At 40.1% G+C, this 26,095-nt stretch overlaps 1 protein-coding gene across 6 annotated transcripts in view; it reads right to left on the bottom strand.

Annotated features, from left to right (window-relative positions):
* Positions 1-26,095, bottom strand: part of LOC109413204 (disks large 1 tumor suppressor protein) — a gene marked incomplete at its 3' end in the record, with an annotated part of 47,901 nt that overhangs the window by 10,043 nt on the left and 11,763 nt on the right. For 3 of the 6 annotated variants that reach the window (XM_062843411.1, XM_062843412.1, XM_062843413.1), the window contains 1 exon segment: positions 11,428-11,707. In XM_062843411.1, coding sequence (XP_062699395.1) covers positions 11,428-11,508 — 81 coding nt within the window. 6 annotated transcript variants of the gene reach the window in all.

Genomic DNA, 26,095 nt, shown 5'->3' with positions numbered 1-26,095 from the left:
TAAAAGAACAATGATTGCGGATAGTCGGTACTTGCATGTACTGATTTTTTAGTCTGTTCGGTAAAGTGTAAATATCGCCGAACTTTTAGTTGATGAAATTACCATACTCAGTAAATTGTACAATATTTTATCGAAATTTGTTATTTTCGCTGTCAAAATTACTGGGTTTCTGCAAAATGTTCAAAATACAGGTCTAACCCAGTTTAAACCATTACCGAACTTTTAAATACTAAATAAGTGTATTGGTGATTTTCATATTTTTTTTTGCGATAAACTTAGATCACTATATTGATAACCAAACTTGCTATACTTAGGTAGTTTTCAGTGGTGAACCATTATTTTGGGTCCTAATTTCCAAACATTTAGACCAAATTTCACTCGGTTCCACCGGCGTTTGTTTGAATTTCGTACCTCGTCAACGATATTCTGATAGGAAAATTACTCATCTGCCGTAAACCGGATGGGGATTCTATACCTAGAAATTTCAAAGGATTCTTCTAGAAATGTCACCTGAAACTCCGCTAGGGTTATCCGAAAGTTCCTCCAAATGTTGCACTGGAAATTATTCTAGAATACCAATCGGAACCTCTGGAAGTTTTTGTATGAGTTCTATTGGAAATTCATCTAGGAGTTTCACCGAGAGCTCGTCGAGGTATTCCACCGGGAATTCCTCTAGAAGTTCGGCCAAGATTTCCCAAAGAGTGCCACTGGAAATTCCTCTACGATTTCCATCGAGATTTTTTTCTAAAAGATCCATCACAGAAAATTCCTCTCGGAATTCCACCGAGGATTCCTACAGTGGGGTCTCTTTAACCTCACTTTTTACCTGTTCAACGTCCCTCAAACTTGCATTTGCGACGCATTCAGGATCAGAATCAAATTGAAAATGGACGAAATCGACTCGTCATTTTCTACTCATTACAAGCCAATTTGATGAGAAAATTCAAGAATTTACGTTCGTTGAACAGGTAGATTTGAGGTTAGAGAATCGCCACTGTAGGAGTACCATCTGGATTATCCCTAGATGATCAATTAAGACTTCCATGGGTTCCAAAGGTACCGAGAATTGCTGTATAAGTTTCACCGAGAATTTCTCTAGGAAATCCACCGGGAATAAGTCTTGGAGGTACACCAGAGATTCCTGCAAGAGTTCTAGCGTGATTTTCTCTTAATGATCAACCGGGACTTTCATTGTTTCCACCTCTATGAGTTTCGCTGGAAACTCCTCTGGGAGTTTCATCGCGAATTCCTCTAGGAGTGCTACCGCGTATTACTCTAGGCGTTCCTCCTCTAGGAATTCTATTAGGAATTAATTTAAGGGCTCCACCGAGAATTTCTCTAGGAGTGCCATACGAAATTCATTTTGAGTCCCACCGGAAATTCCTCTATAAGCTGCACGGACAATTCCTCAAGATGTACCACCGAGAATTGCAATTCAATTCATAATTCTTTGAAGATTTTTTTACAAAACGTCTTTGAATATAATACAAAAACTGATTGAAGTATATTTTTAGATTTTTGTGTCAATTACAAGAAAAGATTTGACATTTCCACCTAAAAATTCTTTCAAAAAGGGACATAAAAACACTCTAATAATCTGAAAAAAAAAACATTCAGATGTCCAATCAGTAATTGCACAGACCATTTTGCCGTTGATTTCCGTGCACAGTTTTGAAACTGGACTTGGATGACTGTACTTTGTGCTGGTGGTGTAGTTATGTTGAGATTTCAATGAAAATCCTACGAAAAACTGTAAATTATGATATATTAACTATTTTGAATAAAAACGGATTCTTCAAGAACTCTTTCAAGGATTCGGGATTCCTTCAGAGACTCGTTTAGAAATTTGATCACAAATCTATCCCGAGTTCGTTTTGAAATTTCTTTGAGAATTTCTCTCGAAATTCTTTCCATGACTTTTCTTTGAATTTTTTTTTCTCGCATTTCTTCTTGGATTTCTACAGCAATTTCTATTTTAAATTCTTTCACAATTTCTCACAGAATTCTTCCTTGAATTTATCAAAGGTTTTGTTTTTTTTTTGTTTTAGCCAGTTCTCCCAATTTTCCATTCAGAGGTAGTTGGGATTATGATTAGTACATTTCGATTTTTTTCTCGGTGTTCTTTCGGGATTTCTGAGAGTTGCTCCCGGAATTTCTCTGAGATGATTCCTTGTTGTTCCCTTTTATATTTGAGTACGACATATACTTGGGTGGAGAGTGTCGTGTGGTAGCCTAAAGAAGCTTAACGAACTTGTTTCTGGACAAAATGTTTGTGGAGTGGTCAGGCTTTGCCACGAAAAAGCAATCATAATGTTCTTCTCCGAAGGTCTCTAGGGAATTCGGGGAATTCTAGGGAAGCTAATACTGTTACAAAAAAAAAAAAAACACCAGGTAGATCATTCCGTTCTGGTATGACTCTGCAGCCATAGATCATCCTTGCACTGATAGTGGGTACATCATAACCATCATCATATCTCCCGGTGATCCTTGCTAAACCCAAAGTTCGTTCAAGAATTTTCTGTAGTGGTTTCCGGCGATAGTTATCTGACCAATTTTCTCGAGTTTTTTACTACATTCTTACAGAAGTTCTTCCAGAGACGTTTCCGATATTTCTCTGGAATTTCCTCGCGGGAGTATCAGAGCTCCTCTTTGAATTTCCATCATATTTACTCTCGGGTTTACTCTCAGAACTTTTTTTCTGTGATGTCCCATTTTATTTTCCAGATTTTATTCAAAAGCTCCTCTTGAGATTTCTCGAATAGGTATTGCGAAGTTTCTCAGATATTTTATCTGGATTCTTTCTGATATTTCTCTAGCAATTTTTACACTTAATTTCGTAAGTTATCCCAGACGGCACTTCGAAAAAAAAACTCCGGTAGCAACTATTAAAGAAAACCCAGAAGGAGCACTTAGAATCTCGGTACCATTTCCGTTGGGGATTCTGGAAAGAGTTATAAGAATAATCTCGACAACAACTACGAGGAACAGCCCGGAAAAAGCGATGAAAGAAACCACGACAAAAACTGCATGAGAAATCTGGCGTTCAATTTGAATAGGTCATATCAGCATAGGAATCACAGCAAACATACGACCTATTCAAATCAAACGCCAGAAATATCTGCAGCAGATCCTGCAAAAACCCCGGAAGACAATCCGGACAAAATATTATGAAAAAGTCCAAAGAAAAACTCTGACAGACATCCCAGGATCAACACCAGAAGCTACAGTATTGGACAATAAAAATGCACCAATGTCGTTTAGTCAACTTTAGATTGCCATATGTCAATAATTTTTCAACCGATTATTTGCATTTTTCTGTGACAAACTACAAAACATTTCAATGTTTAAAAACTATTGAAAAAGTTCGGCAATAACTACAAAAATTACAGATAGATTGAATTTTGACAATAAAAATGCACCAAGACAAACTTTCATAGCAAAAAAATAGTTACGTCATATCATTATGGTGTCTTCGGCAAACATGTTTCTTGTGTGATAACGAATGAATTTGCTGAAGAGACCAACATGATTTAAAGTCAGCATTATTTGCTATAACTTTTTTTTTGCCTCGGTGCATTTTTATTGTCAAAATACAACCGTCTGTAACTATTCTATCAACAGTTTCAGTAGTTTTTGATAATTGAAATGGTTTATAGTACGTCACAGAAAAATGAAAACAATCGGTTGAGAAATAACTGAGATAGGGTTTCGAACCACTTCGGCACCCGCGTCAATTTCCGGCACCTCACAGCAAAACAAATCAAAATATCACTTACCGCATATTTTCCAAACGCCCTTCTGTAGATAATCGTCTCCCGCAACCTTTTCGCAACGGGATCCACAGTCAATGAGCTACACTTTCACTCTGAAGCCGCACAAGTGCTCAAAACAAATATTACTCGCAGACGAGTGCACTTCGGCAGCACAAAGATAGGTGCCGAAGTGATTTCCCATTTGATTTTGCTGGAAGTTCGGCACTGGTGCCGAGAATTGGTGCTGGATTAGGTGCAGAAAACTCGTTCAAAATCAACTTTCCGGCAGAAAATCTTCACAACAATCACTGTTAACAACAACTTCAATCAGTAAGGTATCTGATTCAGATGGAGATTCAGAAGTGGTTGAAAATAGTCGTTTCCTTGTGAATTTAGGTTCTAAATAATTTTGTTTACATGTTGTGTTATTCCCGGGCAAAAAAAACCCTATGACAATCTATAGTTGACTAGTTTGTATGGGAAAACGGCTTTGGCGCAGTTTTATTGTCCGATATTGTATCTTCTGAGAGAATTTGGAGAAACTCCAAGAAAAATCTCACGTGAACCATAGGAAGAAGTTCTCGAGGGACTTGTAGGAGCTCTAGTAGAAATCCCAGGAATAACTCCTGTAGAAACTCTGTCAGTAATTTCGGCAAGATATTCTGGGGAACCCCTGGAAAAATTCCGAGAAAAACTCTAGGAGAAATTCCGCGACAACATCAGAGATATGCTGAGAGAAACTCTTGCGAAGTTTGTCGGGATGAATCCTGCGAGAAATTTCACGAAAAATTCCGACTACGAAAAACGCAGGCAGAGCTCCAGGAAAATACCACGTGGGACTCTGGAAACAAAACCGGAAAACCCTACGGAAGAAGCATTGTAGGATTCTTGTGAAAAATTGCAGGCGGAATCAGTAGGAATTTAGGAATCCTGAAAGTTTTTCAGAATTTTTCAGAGTTAGGAAAAAATGCCGGTAGGAATCCGGATAAATCTCCAGGGGAAATTCAAAAGGGAATACCAGAAAGATGACGTGAAAAAATACGAAAGGAATCTTGAAAAAAAAAAGGTTTCAAGATGTGTTACAAAAAGAAACTGTGACAGAATTTCTGAAAAAAAAATCCTTATGAAGAAATTTCTAGATGGTTTCAACTTGTAGATTCATTCGTGTTCACATGAAATTTGCTGTATCTTTGGATATAGGGTAAAAGCACTAGATTTCGCCCCCCTAAAGCATTAAACTATCATTATTATTGAGTTTTAACATATATTTCCGATAATATCTATGTTTCTTTGGTGATTCTTGCTAATTATCCTTCAATCAGTGATAACCCAGCTCATAAGTACCATTAAATGAAGATTTAATACATTAAAATAACAATTTTCAATATTGATTTGTGATTTATTTTTCGCCCCCCAAAATTCAATCTTCGCCCCACCTCCGCTCTAATTTTCGCCCCCTACAGTTGCCCATAAGTTTTCCTCTATTCGATCATGGCTATCCTTAAAATTTTATTGAATACGAATTATCACGGCAAGCTTGATACTGTCTTCTGCGTTTTTGAGTTGTAAAAGCAAGCTCTCGTCTGGAAAATCAAGAAAAAATGATTTTCCTGCGTGCATATTATTCGCCTCCTTGAGTTTGAATTAACAGAATGAAACAATACATACATAGATCAATAGATAGATTGTAAAGTAGTAAACATGGCCAACTAAAAATTACGTATTAATGAAATACGTACACAAATTACGTCACGCTTTGTAGGGTGAAGTGGGTGGTCTGTCGACGTCCCATGCAAAAAAAAAATAGAATGGAAGGGATGATTTTGAAATGGATTTTTTTTGCATTATATAACTTAAAGGGAACATTCATAAATTACGTCACGAAATAGTTATTTATGTAACGAGTTGCAAAAAGTTGATTTTTTCAGCACGAGTCGTACATTTATCCGACGAGGCTTGCCGAGTTGGATAAATACGAAGAGTGCTGAAAAAACAAGTTTTGCAACGAGTTCCATTTCAACATTATGCAACTCATTTGAGTTGCATAATGTTCATAATGCAACTCAAATGAGTTGCATTATGAACATTATCAAACTATTTTTCATTATGCAACTCATTTCAGTTGCATAATGAACTAGTTCGGAAAAAATGGCCATTATGATACCAAAATGAGTTATATAAAATGTAAATTATGATACTGAATTGCATAAAAAATCTATTAGGGCTACTTATTTTAAAATCATACACTAGGTATAATAATAATTGCGAATTCAGCTGTTCTCGCACATCTGCAGACTGTACAGCAAACTCACTGAGATAATAGTAAAAAGTGACGTTTGTTAGCTGATTCTCAGAAAAAAAAACAATTGCTGAATCTGAGAAACAAACTGTCAAAGTTGCTGAGAGATCGGTAATATTGTTTTTTACTTAGCGCTTGGCTGTGTAGATCTTGGCGAAAGTTAAAAAAAAATGCAGGGATATTGTGAATCTAAAACGAGTGTGCCTAACAAAACTGGCGTTCGATTTGAATAAGTCCAATCTGCATAAGAATCACAGCAAACTTACGACTTATTTAAAACAAACGCCAGAAATATTCTTATAAATAAATTACGTCAAAAAGATTTTATTATTTGAGGTAACATGGAATTCAAGCGATTGACATTGACCGATTAACTACCACAAGCGTCTGTAATCTTTCCTAGCTGTTGCGAATAGTTAAATAAGAGTTGAATGGCTGTTACATTTCATAACTAGCCAAAGCGAAAAATGCCAGCGAACGTTTTGCCCCGTAAAATTTTTCAACACCTGAAATTTAAACTTTTTTTTAATTCAGAGAGTTTGAACAATAGAGTGACCCTAGTGAGTGAAAGAGCCGCGAAATTTATTTCAGCCTATATTATTATAAATAAATTCCATTTTCTCTCCCATTTTTTGTATTTTTTCTCATCAACGTGAACCTAGACGTGAACATAGTTTTAAACAAGTTCAGAAAAATTTGACTTTTGGATAGATTGTGCAGGCATTCTCCTATATAACACGACGGTTTGGAACGTTCGTGCCACGAACAGTCCCAAAAATTGCCCGTTTTTGCCTTCACATCTGACTTCAAAGTCAAATGTGTCGAAAGTGACAGATTGGCACGTGCTTTTCTGGATGACTCGCTCGCATTTCATTTTCGCTGTCTTCCTTTTTTGCAACGATGACAGCAAGACGTCGCATCAAAAACGAAGTAGTTTGTGTGATAGCATAGAGACTAAATTTGACGAGGATCGTTGAATATTGTGTGTCGAATCGACCTTCGAATTCAGTGGCCAAAAAATCACAGAAGACACTCATGAAATAGATTAGAATGACCACGTTTGCATAAATGGTACATTTTGCCCCACTTTCCCCTACCTCACAAAGATCAACTTTACCTCATCCGTTATCTCCACACCCGATTCCAGTACGAGAAAGAGAGGGGCGAAAACTGAAACACGCAATTCAAATAGAACGGGACAAGGGATTTCGCCAGGGGCGAAAATTGGAAACTTAAAATTTTGTGCTCTAATATTCGCCACATTAGCCGGGGCCCGTGGCGTAGTTGGTCACACGTTCGCTTCATATGCGGATGGTCATGGGTTTGATTCCCAGCCCCGGCACTTGCAATTTTTCGTTAGTTGCTTTTCCCCGAGAGCAACTGACACTGACCCTCTTCTGAGCCCCATGGCTCAAACGGAAACGGATACCTGGACATCGGCGAACTGCTACTCATAATGGACCCCCAATCGGACTGGAAAGGAACAACGGCCATCCATCATCATCCTTGTGCTCATCATTCTACTAGGTATAAAGTAGAAAAAATGAAAGTAGCAGAAAGGCAACCAGTTCGATAAAGTAGAATAGAATCTAGGCGTTGTACAAAATGTAAGTGCAGCTGTCAATTGAAATTGCTCACGTAGTGCCCCAGTGGACAATAGAGCTGTAAATTAGGTTAAGTGATTAAGAATAAAAAAAATATTCGCCACCTATAAAAATAGCTAAAAAATTATAAGTTTTATCAATTGAGCTGAATAAATAACCTGATGTGTCTTCCTAAGACTTGTATGATTATCAATGTTCATTAATATGGGTTGGAAGAGTTGATTTTGTATGTCTTCCCAGGTTCCTATTATCGCCACTGTTTGCATTGCGCTGAAAAACAACATACATCATTGCCATGACTATTTCACAATCGCTAATTCGATAGATTAAGTTATTGGTTTTGTGGAATATCATTAGTGCACAAGAATGATTTTTATTTGCTCTCTCAGATACGTTGAAAAGCAAACAACGATCTACCTAATTAATCACAAAAACTATGAATGTTTTATTAGGGGGGCGAAAATTAGGGAGGGGGCGAAGACTAGTGCATTTACCCTATCTGCTCTAGCATGCATGTAGCCAAGCAGAATTTGTCTTCAGAGTTTATTTTAAAAATTCCTCCTGAGATTCTTTCCACCATTCTCACTAGTGCTGGGCAATTTCAGGATGGGTAATGCCTATCAACACCAACTGTAAAGCGAGGGTCAAATGGCAAACGCCGACCATCAAAACAGAAACAAACCACGCCAGAGCAACCCAAAATATCCCTTGGTTTAAGGCAAAATCAACAAAACATCCAACAGCAGCGATCTGTCTCTTTTTGAAACACACGATGAAATCCGAAGCTCAGCCCTCAGCCCAATCATAGTGACGGTCATGTAGAAGTGAGTGTCAAAATTTCTGCGTCAAGCGACGGAAGCGTGCGTTTGGGCAATGTTGGGATTTACAAAGTGTGATGGGAGCTCCCATCGAAACAATGTTTTCGTCGCGAATGTGTTTGTTAGCACGTACATAGAAACAATCGAGATTTGTGTGTGTTAAGATTGTGATGGTGCACAAGATTGGTTCGGACAACTGCCTTCTTTTTTTTCTATATAACCATAGGCTTTTTTATGATTTATTCGGAAAAATGTATCTTTATTTTTCAGGAACTCAACTAGGAAACTTGGCAAGAGCTCTGCCAGAAGTTCAACGGAGTATTCGAAGACAAATTCTAAATGTAACTCTGTTTAGGATGCTGACAAAAGCAGGCTTCGAAACTCTGTTGCATTTGATCATTAAATTCCTTCGTGTGCTTCTGGAAAACACTACCAGGTAACTTTTTCGTAAGTTATCTTCTCAGGATATATCCAAAGATTACCTTATAGATTTCGGCAGAAATTCCATCACGAATTTGAGTTATTACTTAGCCAGGAATTGCATCCGAAGTAACACAGAAGTAACATATTAAATGATTCCGTAAAGCGAGAATGTTGTCTGCCACGTCAGAATGCTGGCCCTTGTTAACGAAGGAGAAGTAATTGATGATGCAATCAATCGTCCATGAAAGAGTTTTATGCGGATATCTGAGTGTTTGAATTGAATGGCAGAGTTTCATAAAGATGCGTAGATTGCCAATTAGCAGATTATAGAGATAATATATACATAATTGTAAAGACAGGAAATTGGGTACACAATTTCAGATAGTAGATTTGTTTACATATATTATAATGTTTTGTAAATTTAGTAGTTAGAGTAGGGTAGCGTTTCAAAAGTTTCAGGTAATCATATAACAAACGAAACATACATTTGAGTACCCAACTGCTTCAATTCTTATTTGAACACCAAACGGCACCGCCCTTCTCAAATCGTAGGACACCAATCTTATCAATGGAGGATACTTCTGTTCTTCTCCAGCGCCGCACGGACGGCCCTGAATGAGAATATGCTGGAGTGGAGATAAGATTATTCACCTGTTGAGGTCGCACTGTACGTAGACACAAGTAGGCAGGTAAACTACATATCGGTTATCAGCATGTTTGCTCTATTCGCTCTATCAATGTTCGAGGCGCTGAATAGGGTGCGGTGCATAATTTATACAAATAAACGGACAGCAAAATTGATTCGGGACTCGGGACTGCGTCGTTCAATGTGTCCAGTGCTAAAAATAACCTTGACGATCACGGTCGCGTCGTCACCGTCGTCATTATAGGCAGGCACATTCTGTGCGCAAAAACCTATGGAGAAAACGCGGCTGTTCGCGATCAAGCGAAGATTATGGTTTTGCTTCGGTAGCTACCCGAGCAGAGTCTGACAACAAAATGATAGCAAATCGAAAACTCGATTTGTATTCAACGGCAAATTGATATAATAACTCTAGGAATAAGGAGTGTATCGTAAAGTAGTTGAAAATGTTTACAATAGCCTCAAAAATAGTTTAATACAACTTTGAAGTAATTTTATTTTTGGAAATACTGTATAAATCCTTGAAAAAAGAAATGGCTTTTATGATTTTCTAAAAATGTGCTTTTAACTGGGTTTTTAACCTAGATTACTGAACGCATGTTTATAAATTTTTGCACACCTTCTAAAAAATTGAAATAGTGAAAAAAGTTCGATAATGTTCGAAAATTGTTAACTTTTTTGTGCAAATATACAGTGACCCCACACCGATGAATCACCTTAATTTTGTACACTTATTTATGAATCACCATGCTGATCAAATGAGTGATCCATAAACTGTGGTCATTTTTGCCGATTCATAAATTGTGGGGTCACTGTAATAAGCTCCAGAATCCTCATAATATAGGCAAATTATTTTTTTCAAGAAAAAAGCACAATTCTTAAAAATGAAAAAAGGCCATTTTTGAGGAACCCCTTTTTTCTATGTTCATCCGAATCATGTTTACGCAAATAAAAAATACATAAAATGAAAAATTCGCATTTTTTTAAATAGGGTATGTTTTTTAATTTATGGACGAGTAAGTTAGAGCAAAGAATAGAACTTTATAACCTTTTAAGACATTAAAAGCAGAGCTTCAAAGTTTGACCAAACAATAGACGTTTTTTGGAGTGGGCCATTTTGTAGATATAAGTGATTTTTCTATCGAAAATATGAATTTTGAAAGCCGGTGTTGAATGATATGTCATGTGTACATAACTGTTAACAAGCATAAATATTTTCCAGATTTTTTATCGTACAAATTTCATTCGCTACAGATTTTTGAAATGTTCAAAAATCTTAACAAAATTGCATTTTGTGCAGATTTTTATTTTTTGAGGTGTGTTCATTTAATCATATTTTCAATAATACTAAACATTTTCCAAATTTTTCCAAGCTGTTTTAAACTTAACTATATTGTGAAGATTTCATAGAAGAACCGAAATGAAAAGACCAACCCAGCTTCGAGATAGAGCATCCTGAACATTTTCAACTACTTTCCGATACACTCCTTATACCATTAGTGTAGTTATGTTATGGCATTTAGGATTTGATATCAATCGAAAAACCCCTATATTTAACGATTTTTCATTTTTTTCGTGCTGATAGCAAAAACAGTTATCAATTTGCTATCACTGATAGCAGAAATTGTTTTCAACTTGCTGTTACGGGAACATTTTTCTGCTCTCATTTTTGATGTTAAAACGACCAAAACGACAACAACCTGAGTTATCATAATTTTCAATATCACAACATCAAAATTTGTTTTCAATTTGCTGTCAGACTTTGCTCGGGTAGCGTGTGCGTACATTTAGCTCGCATAGGAGAAGGCATGACCCATCACCGTAATTAGTAGAGAGAAGGACATTAACTAGCTAAGAGTAGGTAGTGTTATGAAAGGGAGATGATTACCGTGTCGAGATTGAATAACGATGAAACTTTCTTCAGAAAACCTCCTCCTTCCTGTTGGCGTTTCTTTTTCCTCGTTGTCATTTCTTCGGGATGCTCACCTCACCTCGCCTTCGTTCTTCTTTGACTATTCGATCACCTTCCAACTAACTCTAATTTATCACTAATATACACAACGGTTGCCTGCTTGCTTCAGGCACAGATCACATGCAATACCGATTTTTTTCTTCTTGGTTTGTTCACAACTTGTTGGCTGTTAGATACATTCATTGAGATAACTTGACTAGATAACAAAAATAAAAACAAACGATTTAGCATAATTTTATAAAAACACATAGAACATTCCGGTTTTTCTTCATTTCTTCATCGCGGAAAATGAATTTATATACTTTTCTATAAACACTAAACAACAGTCACCTACGAAGAAGAGAAAGAGAGATACAATAGAAGATTGCCACTGAGATTCTTCGGTAGTCCACTCACTGCCACAGAAAAAAAAACACCATTCCGATCAATACATTGTTAATTTGTTGAGAGGAAAACCCGCAAACTGGAAAACGCCGGGCTGTGTGTGTGGTGGTGGAAAACAATGCAAATCGAACACGAAATGGTGGCCAAATCTTCCCTGGTCTGGGCATCGATCAGCAGCGATTTAGTTGCACACAATTAATCACAGAAAACTCACATCCTCATATGTGGGGGTTAAAATTTGGAAAATAGGAAAGAAAAACAAAATGTTTGCACTGACCTTGACTTGAATGAGTGAGTTTTCTGAAATTAAAAAAATAATCGAATTCCTTGACTCAAATTAGAAAGTAAACGATTCACAATCATTGGAGTTGGCCCTGGTAATAGTACTTGAAATACTCAGGGCATTTACTTTGAAAGAAGTCAAGCTTTCTAGTTATTGGCATCTATTGTTTTCTGAAACCCTGAAGATTGTCCGATAGTTTGACCGAAACGTCATACTATTGTACAGCATAAGTGACATTTGCCCAAAAACCTTACTTTCGTAAGAGAAAATATTATCTAGGTAACGTTGTGAAGCCGCTGTTTGCCACTTTCAGTAAGAACGAACTGGCAAAGTCGCGTGTCATGCCTCGAGCATGTGTACTAGCCAAGAATGTATGTGCTGTCACCATTGCTGAAGCTGTTGGAAACCGCAACAGGGCATACGACTTTTGTTCGGTTTCACACGATTGCTGTGTAGTATCGGTAGCGGCTAGTTCAACTGGCTAAGAATAGCACTACGGACCGCCCGTTCCAGTGGTATGAATCCACAAAGCAGGTGACCCCTAGTTCATGGTGTTATGCGGCTTTATGCTTACCATGCCTAGGAATGAATGGCTAGGGGGGGGTCAAATGAAAACGGAGCCTGTGGTGTACCAGGGCACCCTCCACAGTGTTTTGCCCTTACTGCGCTAACCGGAGCAATGATGCACTGGACTTTGTGTTTCTCCGAGACAATCAGCTGTCCTTCTTTAGTCTCAAACTGAAATTTGAGAATAAATAAGGGCAGGATTATGAAGGAAGATGTTATTGATTAGTTTAAATTTTCACCTATATGGCTTCGCATTATGCGATTTACACAGTGTATTCTGTGTATCCTCGCCTTTGGCGCTTTCCAATCGATACCGATCTGGTTTTATTGCTGCTTTTCTTTCTTGTGCTGTGATTGGAAAGAGTTTAATCTTGCCAAGTCTGGATAGTGCCTAAGGTTAGGATAGCTCAGATTAATCTTCAGCATAAAAGAACAGTAACAATCAATCTTTGCAGACTTAAGCAAAATAGTACAGCCCAGGTGACCTTAGTCCAATAACTTTACTTTCGTAAGGGGAATTTCTATCCAGGAAACCTTGTGAACCCAGTGTTTGCTACAGTAAAAATGAAATGGCGTGTCATGTCTCGAGCCTGTATGCAATCGTTACCACACTCGTCTCTGGAATAATCACTAGAGATGTCTGTGCTGTCACAACTGATGTATCCGTTGGAAACCTTAACAGGAAATGCGTATATTATTCGATTTGTTTACTGCATGATGAATCATCTCCTACGAATGCTTTCAAGCAAGTCATCGCATACTGCACTTCAAAAGGCTTTCCGCTAATTGCTGGCAGTGATGCTAATGGTCACCATATCATCTGGGGCAGCTCAGACATTAACTTGAGAGGCTCCAGTTTGATTAAGTAGTACAGATCTTGGATTACTTAACTAAGGCATCCGCCCAACCTTCATGGTATCTGCTAGAGATGAAGTGTTAGACGTAACGCTTTGCTCTAACAGAATTAGTCATGAGTTGACAAATTGGCATATGTCAGAAGAAGAATCTTTATCTGATCATCGCTACATCTTTTTTGAAAACTTCACAAACTTTGCGTTTCACGTCTCCCCGGTTAATCAACTGGGATCTTTTTACGGATTTGGTTGTGGCCAAATTTCATGAATTCTGACACTCCAAATGATTTAGATGATGCCGTTGGCACTACAACGACCTTCATCAAGGAAGCTTCTGAAGAAGCTTGCCCTCTACGGTCTGTGAAGACTACAAGAGGAACCCCTTGGTAGAATTCTGATCTGGCGTAGCTCAGGAAACAATGTAGTAAGATTTGGAACAGACGACGTTCGGCAGGATCGGAGGCTTCCAGGTCGGCTCGCAAGGCCCACAGGAAAGCTCTTCAGTCTTCAGTCGGCTGAAAAAAAACCTTTGTACATACCTATGTTTCCTGTTTGAGTGAAGTCAGTCTGTTAAATAAAATCCTTGCGAAATCTAAGGGTTTCCGAGTGAACGAACTTTGTTTGCCAAATGGCGATCTGACTTCCTCTGATGAGGAAGTTCTGGAATGCTTATTCAGTACATATTTCCTGGGTTGTGTAGATATTACATCTTCGGATGAACCGGATGTCTTTTCTTGTAGTTATGATTCTCTGGCTTCTGCTCGGAGTATCGTAACTACAGAATCAATTGAATGTGCACTAAAGAACTTAGGCCCTTTCAAATCTTCAGGAGAAGATGGGATTTATCCTGCTTTACTTTAGATGAGATTCGAAGACGTCAAACGTGATTTAAAAAAAGTTCTTGTTTGCAGTTTTGCTACAGGATACATTCGCAAATCTTGACGGGATATTACTGAAAAGATTATTCCGAAAGGATACGTACATAGTATGAAAAAGCAAAGACTTTCGGACCTTCCAGTTTGACCTGAATGGTTAGAACCATTGGCGGAGCCAGCATTTTCTTTTTTCTTACTCACTCTCCTAAACATACACGAGAGAGAGAAAGATAGAAGAGGAGGCAGCTTGCCCCCTCCTTCATCCCGCTCTCTCTCGTGTATGTTTAGGAGAGTGAGTAAGAAAAGAGAAAAAGCTGGCTCCGCTAATGGTTAGAACACATTGTCGATCATCACATCAGTGATGTTCATTTGGCTAACATGCCTTCTCATGTAAACCATCATGTATACCAAGCTGGAAAGTCCACTGTGACACAAAGTTGTTTACGATATCGAGAAGGCATTCGCTCAAAAGCAATCCTGCTTGGGTGTTTTCTTAGATATCGAGGGTGTGCCTTTCGATGCCATATTGGAAGCCGCACGGGGTCATGGTATATCTCCAATGATTTCCAATTGGATTCACCAAATGCTCAAAAACCGAGATCTCTTCTCGACATTGCGTCAAGCGGCGATTAGGAAGTTGAGTGTTTGTGGATGCCCCCAAGGGGGAGTCTTATCACCACTTTTGTGCAATCTCGTAGCAGATACGCTATTGAGGCAACTCAATAATAGCGGTTTTCCTACTTATGTTTTTGCCGACGACTACCTTGCATTGTTAGTTGGTATGGGCATCAGCACCCTTTTCGACCTGATGCAAAACGCGCTTCAGGTACTTGAGGGTTGGTGTCGCCAATATGGCCTTTCGGTTAATCCGAGTAAAACATCTATTGTTCTTTTCACGGAAAAGCGAAACCGTAATGGCGTTCGACCTTTGCGTTTCTGTGATTCTGAAATCGATGTGACTTAACAGGTAAAGTACGTTGGAGTTATTCTTGATTCCAAGCTTTCCTGGACACCTCATGTTGAGTTCAGAATCTTGTATGGTCTTCAGGCAATGCCGGCAAAACTTTGGTACAACTTGGGGTCTAAAACCCAAGTATATCAAATGAATTTACACGACTGTTGTTCGTTCAATATTGGCTTATGGATGTCTTGTGTGGTGGCAAAAAGGCGAAGTGAGAACGGTCCAATCAAAATTAGGTCATCTTCAAAGGATGTGCCTAATGGCGATGTCTGGAGCGTTCTCTTCAACTTCCACGGCTGTGCTTGAAGTTCCTTTTGACGTTGCTCCACTACACATTCATCTTAAACAAGAAGCACTTTTATGCACTCACTGCCTATGGGTACTCGGTTTACTACAGGAAACCTCTGAGAACCGCAGATCAACACACAGCTCGTTGTTTCCAATTTTGGTGGATTAGGATAAAGTAGTCCTTGCTGCAAGTGATCTTACAATTGCTTGTAATTTTCGATTTAGGACATTTTCCACGAACTTTACTTCCCGGGAAGAGTGGATTTCTGGTTATCTGGAAAGGAGTATTTCAGACGACATCGTATGTCACACTGATGGCTCCCTTCTCGAAGCTAATCGAGCTGGTGTCTACCCTCGTGAGCAGAGGCTACATCAGTCGTACTCACTTGGTACCCACTGCACCGTTTTTCAAGCCGAAATCTTTGCTCTTTTGTGCGGAGTGCAATCAGCACTTCAGCAACATTTAGTGGGCAAAGCAATATACTTCTATTCAGATAGTATGACAGCTGCTAAAGCCAGCTTTCGGGTTCGGGTACGGGTAGCTTTAGCTCGAAGTTAGTTATCGCTTGTCGAACTCAAATCGAGCAACTGAATTCAGCAAACGCTGTTTTCCTTGCATAGGCAGCTGGCCATTTTTCCATCGTTGGAAATGAATTGGCTGATGAGTTATCTCACACTGGAGCATCACAAGATTTCATTGGCCTTGAGCCAGCTTTTCTGGTATCGAAGGGTTGGATAAACCTACAGATTGACATCTAGTCTGCCATTCAACACAAACAATAATGGAATAGTTTGGAGTCATGTTATCAAACAAAATTGTATTGTACTGAGCCATCTTCAAGGGTAGCGATGGAAAAACTTGTAATTAGAAGGCACGAAATGTTGCTAATTGGCAAATTGAGAGATGAAATTTGTGAAAAAAATCGCGTTCTGGTGGGATTCGAACCCACGACTCCGTATTCGCTAGACCAGTATGTTTCAGACATACCAGCTAACCTGGTAAAATGCCAGTAAAATGGGCAATATGTATCATTGTACCCTTGCTTGCGTCTCTTGGCGCAGTCCGGTCGTCCGAGCGTCCGACCGTGCCGAGCTCTCGATGCATACTAATTAGACACCAGCAAAACAAACTGCCTGGTGGCTAGGTATGCGGAGTGCGAGAGTAAGTCTCGGCTTCATATAAATAACTCGCTCGCACTTGTAGGTAGTGGGCACAAACAGGAGTGTGTTGTGGATTGGCATCTAAGCCGAAAAGAGAGATGAGTTTGTGAAATAGGAGTGTTCATGGTGCGGCTTCGGAGTCAGTTTGGCTTTCTATTCCGCAGAACCATTACCTGTTCTGTGGCTTAGTTGGTTAAAGCGCCGGTCTAGCGAATACGGAGTCGTGGGTTCGAATCCCACCAGAACGCGATTTTTTTCACAAATTTCATCTCTCAATTTGCCAATTAGCAACATTTCGTGCCTTCTAATTACAAGTTTTTCCAGTATGTTTCAGACATACCAGCTAACCTGGTAAAATGCCAGTAAAATGGGCAATATGTATCATTGTACCCTTGCTTGCGTCTCTTGGCGCAGTCCGGTCGTCCGAGCGTCCGACCGTGCCGAGCTCTCGATGCATACTAATTAGACACCAGCAAAACAAACTGCCTGGTGGCTAGGTATGCGGAGTGCGAGAGTAAGTCTCGGCTTCATATAAATAACTCGCTCGCACTTGTAGGTAGTGGGCACAAACAGGAGTGTGTTGTGGATTGGCATCTAAGCCGAAAAGAGAGATGAGTTTGTGAAATAGGAGTGTTCATGGTGCGGCTTCGGAGTCAGTTTGGCTTTCTATTCCGCAGAACCATTACCTGTTCTGTGGCTTAGTTGGTTAAAGCGCCGGTCTAGCGAATACGGAGTCGTGGGTTCGAATCCCACCAGAACGCGATTTTTTTCACAAATTTCATCTCTCAATTTGCCAATTAGCAACATTTCGTGCCTTCTAATTACAAGTTTTTCCAGTATGTTTCAGACATACCAGCTAACCTGGTAAAATGCCAGTAAAATGGGCAATATGTATCATTGTATGCGTCATTACAGTGCTCTTTTCAGGGCGCTGTTTAAAATCTTTGTGGTATGCTTATGCGTCAGTGCCCTCTTCTTGGGTGACGATCCTATTCCATTTCTCTGTCTTTTTCCTCATCCCATCCGATATGCCTTTTCTTCTCACTCGGGTAGATGATGAATAGGTTCATGTTCATGGGGATGGCACAATTTTCCCAAATGAAGAGAACGTGCCTCTGGAGCATATCTACAGATACCTGATTATAGTATCCGAACGGACATTGTGGCCACTAGGACCAATCATTTCCAAAGACCGAATTGACCGAATCTCTTCACCAATGACGACGGATGAAAATCATGCAACCTGTACACACCTACTTTACAAGACTGAAGTTTCATTTCATTTTGATCATTTGTTCCGTTTGTTCGTTTGCTTTGTTTATCCGGTAGCGCATCACCGCTGTTAATGCCATATGCCCTGTTGATCCTTTTCTCGGTATCCTTCACAATCCCTACACTGATGTAATGGCTAAAATGCACACCATGCATTTCCAGACAAACTCTCAAGTTCTTCTATCCGAAGGAACTTTAATTCGTTAGTATCGAGATGAACCAGTCTAAGGCTTAGAATCACGTTCAAATAGATAAGAAAAACACTTCAGACTACCGTTCAAAGCATCCACATGCGGGGACCAGTCACCTATTATTCCGAGTAATCAATGACTATCCCCGAAGATTATCTGCCTTAGCGAACAGCGGTAGCAGACCAGCCACTAGACCGCCAATGTCACGCGACGTTCAATGACATCCCTCTGCACTTCGCACCGCATTTCGTTCTGCTTCCCATCTAGCGTAGTTGTAGCGGGTACGCAATCACCACAGTAGGCGTTGACTCAGTTGATTATGACTCAAACTCAAATTTAAGTATGCGTGCCGTGCCGCGCATGGTCGCGCAATGTTGTTATTGTTTTCCATCACCGCTCGCCGCCGCAAGAAAAACGGGCGTCGACGTCTTCGTCATGCAACATAGGTACCTAGCTAGGTATGTAGATAGATACACCGTTTAGCGCGACGAACGATCATCAATGCTAGGCTCGACGACAATGTGTAAGCCGACACCTTAGTGCGACACGTCAATCGCTCGCAGGTGCCTTCTTTACCTTGGTTTCAGTTTACAGCTTATTCCAGCGAGAAGGCACACAGGTAGCTTTGATTCTAATTCCTGCTATTCTATCGAGCTGGTATTCTATTTCGGTACACATTAGACCAACTTAGCGTTGTCAAAGCTATTATCAAAGGTGTTGTTATTCAAGTCGAATCGCTCAACCAACACAATACAACTGAATATCTGAAAGATACGAACACTCAGATACGTCTGTCGATTAATTTGAAACAAGGTCCAGCTTCAAAAATAAATATTCATCACATAATTCGAAGATTAGGCTGCTTTGCATTTAGCGGCGTCAATATGATTTACCAATCAAGTAAACCACTGCTTCCATTTGGCGCCTCCGGTCACGATACAAATTATGTAACACCTAATGCTATGCTTTTGTTTTCCACCGCACAATCACTAATAATTATGTCTAATTTTTCCCTCTTTTGCACTCTTCTTCTTCGGCACGCACAGCAACTTGTTGATTTCGCTTTCGTAACAGTAAAAAAATCTTCTCTCGTTCGCCTCTCCTATCGCGTGGACCCGTTTCGTCTTTCTATCACGGTAGGCCAAGACTTAGCGACATCCGCCGCCAGGCCAACTAGATCACACTGACTGCCGCACTTCCAATCGAAGAGCAGCCACAAACGGGAAATCTAATCAGCTTCCAATGCTAATAAACACATAGGCACAGAAAAAGTGCAACCCAGCAAAAAAAACTGAAACTCGAACAAACGGTGACGATCGATTCCCATCATCGGAGGGAAATACTGATGACTGCGCTCCAATGTAAGAAAAAAAAAAACAAAAATAAATAAAAATGCCAATCCGATTACGGGGCGGATCGTTGCGAAGCGATAGCGTTTCTACAACACACTACACTACAACACCCGACGTCACTACTGCTGCGCTCGAACCCGGGACGGGACGACCGATCGAGCAACCAACGCGATACGCAACGGACCGAGCGAGGCCGGAAGGAACTATTTTCTCGCGTACGTGGGCACTCAATTCAGCGACCGTCCACCCATCGTACATGCGAGTCAATCTGTTGCCTTCTGCCCCGATCAGAGAGATATGACAAAATTGTAACACAACGGTTGATAGCTACAACATCGTTTGTTACGTTTCGATATCGTCTAACAATATCAATTTTGATTAATACAAATCCTCTTTATAACTGATTTAAAACGACATTCGTTATTATTATTATTACACTTTAATACTAACTATATCAATTATTGTTATTAGGCTGATAAAATCCTTTTAATACTTGTTATTCTGATTCATATAACACAATATTTGTTATGTATTGTGTTATTGTATCTCTACCATAAGGAGCCTTATATCTGTTTTTGAACATCATGTTTGTTTTTTTATCCTTTCTAGATTTTTATATCTCAAATATTGACATAATGAAACTGTTTCAAGATCTGTTAAAAGTTTAAGTACTATTGACCTAACCTTGTTATAACTCATGTATGTAATTTCAACACCTATCTGTCTAACTTTATAACACATTCTGCTATAACTTCTAACTTTGTTATTCCTCTCTGATCGGATCCCCTCTCTCCACTCACGTTGACCGATGTCGGTCGAGTCGATTCCAAAAAGTGCCGTTCTTCTGCTGCCCACTATTGCCACATATCGCATACCAACTACTCCGGCGTTTTGCATCGGCGTGACTCGTCGTCGTCGTCAACGACGACGAGTGTGTGTTGTGTTAGTAGGTAAATTCAATGTTGTTGTGTTGATAAACACCGTCGTCGCGCTGAGTGTGTAGCCAGCCGCCTATCTATCTTTATATAGCCCGTCCATAGGTACACTACCAAAGCATAGGCGAAATTATTTTTAGGCTACTAGGTGTCGGCGCAAGATTATGCACCGCTTTTGCCGAGTGCCGGTGTGCGTGTGTTTCATCCAAGCACTGCTGCTGCTGTGCTGATGGTGGAGGCGACCAGTTGGATTTTGGATAACATTACCATCGGCAGTGGTGCTAGTTTTGTCATAGTTTTGAAAGAGGATCGTGAACTCCAGGTATTGGCAATCTTATCGGCATTATTGACAAGGTAGGTTCACAGTTGAAGGCCATTCTCGAGCAGTCCTTGAGAAGGCACATGACATGCACCTCTGGTTGAATTCTTTGCTGAGTGTTCTCTATTGATACATACCACGTTTCATGGCATACAATTTGTTGTTATTTTAAAGCGTTCTTGATTCATGAGATGCCGTTTCGCTGATCTGATCCCTGTAGGTGCAGCAAGTAGGTTTCTTCATTGCCGAGATCCTCCTGCAGAAAAGCACCCATCTGATTGATATCTAGGTCGTGCTTCACCGCAAGCGTTACGAGGTACCGAATTATGGAATACCACACCTCGTCGTACCTAATCCAGTTCAAAAACCGATGCAAACATTCCTGAATGGCTAGACGAGCATTGTGCCGTTCGATGGCTCCGTCAGGACCAAGCTTCGACTTCAACATCCATGTATTCCGGATCGCTTTCCGATCCACGGTAAGGATCGGTAAGGACGCATGTTATGTTTTACTCTGCTTCAGCTCATCATTCATCACTCGAATCCAATGGTCTCGGTCGGTGAGAGCGTTCCCGACCACTACGACTTAACCAATGCTGCAAATCAGCTGGTTCTTTGATTTGCGGCGGTAGCGCAGATTCAGATGAATCGATAGCGTCTTGGAAAGTTTCGTTTTGTTGCTGTCATCATCGAAAGGAAGAGCGAATGCTTCATCTTGCCACCCTTTCTCATCAGTTTCACCCTTACCAGCTGGACTACTCGGCACCACCTCGAGACGCAGCTCGATAAACCCCACACTGTCTTGATACCACGGTCAGACGCACCGCTTATGGCTTACACTGATCGTACCTTCCGCAAGAGCGACATCTCTACTCACAGCTCCCTCGAAACTAATCACTAGCCGGTTCGAAAACTCGATATTCTTTGGTATTCTTGGTAGATCCTTCAGTTGCCGCAATGTTGGCTTCTTTTTCATCCACGCCTCTTCCGGCGACTTGATCTCCAACGACCGTTTTGAACGTCCATTAACCAAATAGGCTGCGCTCGAGACTTCCGGCCAAAACTCCTCACCAAGCTTCGCATCATTGAGAATGCACCGCGCTTTCTTCAAGTATCGATTTGTTCCGAACGATGGAAACACACAGATCGTAGTGCACCAGTTCCAACAAGTCTGTTGTTCTTGAATCGCTAACCGAGAATGGCCTTCAATACATCATACTTAATTGGCGAGTGATTCGTTCTTGAAATCGATCCCGTTGGCCGCTTACTTGAACCTCTTCAAGCTTGCTTGGCTGAACTGAACCGATGTCATTCGCTCCGGCGACGACGAGTTCATAACTTAAATCCCAGATTTCACATTTCTTCGCAGTTAACACCCTCTTATGACCTTGCTGCGAATGCTACTCATCGATAACACCATCAGCAGAATCGTCGCGAGTAACGAACAGTGTTCATCTTGAAACCCATGGATGCGAGTTTGTGACTCGTGCTCATTGACTGGTCCATGTACACTTCGACGCTGTAGGTAATCAACCTGCCGCAAAGAAGTGAACTTCAGTTTGAGGTATCTTATCATTCCACTGTCCAGGAATGCAGATTAACTTCTTCACGCTTTTTTCGCCGTGGGCATATCGTTGCCAGTGCCTGTGACTTTAACTCCTCAGGTATGCTTTGACCGTTTCCGTACACGGTATACCAACATCACTCGCGGATTAGGATCATCCGCATCGCAAACGCCCAATAATAATTCTCTCGTTTTCGTAACTTCTCAATGTATAGCAGTGCCATGGAACTCCTGCAGAATACTTCCTATTTTAGCCACGCCTCGTCCGCCAGTGGCAACTTCATCTTTTCGCTGACTCGTTAACATTTTTCTTTGGCTTTTGTTAACAAAAAAAACTTGAAATCCGCAGTTTACTACACTTCACTTCACTACTTCTTTTGAAGAACAAACGTCTGTATTTGCTTTCTTCCTTGTGTAAAACTTTGTAACGGTCATATCAGAGTATGTGGTTATGCTCCCGTTGCGTGGCGCTTGCGTCCCATCACGTACATTGTTGTGTTGTCATTTTTGTTTCCCGTGCTCGCCGTTTTTGGCCGTTTGGCGCTCGTATCGCTTTGTGGGCTAGTGTATTTTAACGATGAACACTGTCATTGTGGGGTCAAATCGACTTTATAAGTGAAGCAGTCTCCGTTGGTGGCGTTGAGGTACACACGATTTCGACTTATTTTTGTTCGAGCTTAAACGTCTGTTCTCTGTGCATATAGTACGCCAACTTCCTTTTGTCCAAATTTGGGATGACCAACCCCTATATTTGTTCATTGCTGTCCAAGAGCTCTATTGTGGCAAAATCACGTTTATCGAAAAATCACGGGATGCGTAGTTACATCTTCTCGTCAACTTCAACACTTCAAACTTCCTACTACAGGCACACTGGACCCATAATCGTTTGCAGTGAAATTTATAACATGTAGTTTGTGCAGTGCTGGAATGAATGTATCTTTCACATACACTACCCGTCATAAGTACGGACTCACAAAAAGTATTGCAACAATATTGCATCACCCTGACTCAACTCGATATCTCTAAAACCAGAACACCTACAGAAATGCCGCCTTCAGAAAAGTTGTTGCTTTTGGGCTTCTGAATAACTTTCCAGAAGACATCATCTTTGTAAGTCCTCAGGTTTTGGAGATATCGAAGTGAGTCAGGGTGATGCAATATTGTTGCAATACTTTTTGTGAGTCCGTACTTATGACGGGTAGTGTACCTATATTGACTAAAGATTGCTCCTGAAAGTGTGGACATACTAAGCTTTCAGGGGTGGATTTTCTTTGAATTTTGCTGCTGCCGCTGCCATCGCCGCTGATCAATCCGTGAAAAAATCGAGGCCCCGACGAACAAAAGCGCTTCCACTGCTGGCACATTCGTTCGTCGGGGCGGAATTTTCTTTGGATTTTGCTGGTGCTGCTGCTGCTGCGAGAATTCATTGAACAGAGGACGGTCCCACCCATTTACTCATCCGTTGAAGCGGATCTTTATTGGGATCTTGCTGCCTTCACTTATCTCGCTGCTCGGAAATTCACAGCAATCCCTATAATCGCCAAAGCACTGCAATGGAATAATCAGATATCCTCGTACTTCCACTTCTTTCACCTTGCCGCATTTGTCTCAAAGGTTAAGCCATGCATATCTATGTACACTCAGAAATAAAAGTATACACGGAATTACTATTATTTATGCATTTTGTATCCGCATCTCTCTCACTCTCTTTCTGTTTTCATTCTATCTGCCGTTTAGCCTGGGTTGAAGAGAAGTGTTTCGTCAACCCAGGCGAAGCACCAGATAGCATGAAAACAGAAAGAGAGTGAGAGAGATGCGGATACAAAATGCATAAATAATAGTAATTCCGTGTATACTTTTATTTCTGAGTGTACAAACAGATTTAATGTCGAACCGCATAAGGATCAGAAAACAGTTGATTTGCGTTGACTCTTGGAATCATTTTCTGATTCATCTTCCCGTTATCTTCAGCACTTTCAGCAGATTTCCGTTTGAACACACTGGGCCAAGCTCTGGGCCCTTAACCGCTTGCTGCGGAAATAATAACGTGCGGTGTATGCAGAGTCTGACTGCCCCAGAAAGTGAAGAATGTGTCTAGTTTTCAGCCTTCTAGGTCAGATCGATGCTTTTTATTTCAGACTCCGTTTTGGCGGCTCCTGCTTTGTATATGTTCTAAGATTAGAATCTTCTGCGGACCTAAAAAGTCAACTGTTTTGACCACATTCCGTTCTGAAACTTTCTTTTTCTGCCCAACAAACGGTTTTGCTAGATAAGCTGTTATGCAGCTACATACATTTGTTTTGTTATGTTTTGTTTTGTAGTGCTCAAAAATTCACAACTTTTCGGCGTTAATCGTTCTAGCAACTTTTTGAATAGGAATCACTAATGATTTCTCCCAAACGTTTGGCGCACACCCAGTATGTAACGACTCATTGCAATCAGATTCCAAAAATTGTATTTGACAATCCAGTATAACTCACGAGGGAGTCACTCAGCACATCTTTACTTGTGCCAATTATTTGTATGTAATTCTCTCGTGAAGTCTGTCCAGGTTGAACAGTTCTTCAATGATTGCTACAGAAACTTATCCACGGGTTAAAATGAGTTTCAAACGGTGTTTTTTTTACATTGAAAGCCAGCCCTTCAAACAACGTTTTACAGATATACTGTCCCCACTCGCGTAACAGTCGCACATTTGCTGGATTTTCCATTAATATGGGACAGTTATACGGATGAGAGGACTGTAATATCGAAGGATCATTCGAATATTTTTTTGAGGAAAAACTCAAATACTTCCTGCAGAAGCTTCTCCAAGAGTTCTTCCAGAAAGTCTTGGAGATTTTCCAGAAGCTCTTCAAAGAATTCGTTCAGGAATTAAACCTGGAGCTTCACATTCCGAGATTTTTTGAAGACAAGTCGAAAGGTTGCCTACAAATGTTTGTATGTATTTTAACAATTTTACTAGAGTTTCTCAGAGAGTTCCACCAACGATTCGTTCAGAAATATTTCTAGGATTTGCCAATTGTTTTATCAGGCAATTTCGTCTCTTTCTTCACGTATTCCCCAAAGAGTTCCTGTTCGAGTTACATCAAGTATTTCTTAAGAAATACCTTCAGGAATTGAACTAGGAGGTAAAGGTCTCATTGAGAATTGATTCAGAAAAGTTATGGTGTCAACCTCGTAGTTTTCAACAGTTCCTGTAAAACAGGGTCTCTAGAGCAAGTAGATTATATTTGATATTTTTTTTTTGTTATCAAAGCGGAACAAATATGGTCCCATTTATCATCTCGAAGTCTTCTGTATCTACGTCTGCAAAAGCGGACATACTTCATCTTGAAGTTATACAATCAGCTGATCAGATGATACCGACTCGGACCTGTTAGAAGGCCAGTAAAAGAACTGAGATCTTTTTCAGAAAGTTCTAAAATTTGCGAGTGTTTGAAACGTTTGGCATTATGAAACATTTTGACTGCGTCTCAAAAGTGTTTTTTTTTCTTAGTTGGATTTTATTTTATGATTTTTATTAATTATTTTAAACTCCATTCTGAGACAACAATCAGGGACACAACACAATGGTT

This window comes from Aedes albopictus, unplaced genomic scaffold (genome assembly GCF_035046485.1).
Source record: "Aedes albopictus strain Foshan unplaced genomic scaffold, AalbF5 HiC_scaffold_193, whole genome shotgun sequence".
In the NCBI taxonomy this organism is placed as follows: domain Eukaryota; kingdom Metazoa; phylum Arthropoda; class Insecta; order Diptera; family Culicidae; genus Aedes; species Aedes albopictus.
The sequence above is the reverse complement of the archived record's forward strand: the minus strand, read 5'-3'. Positions and strand labels throughout refer to the sequence as shown.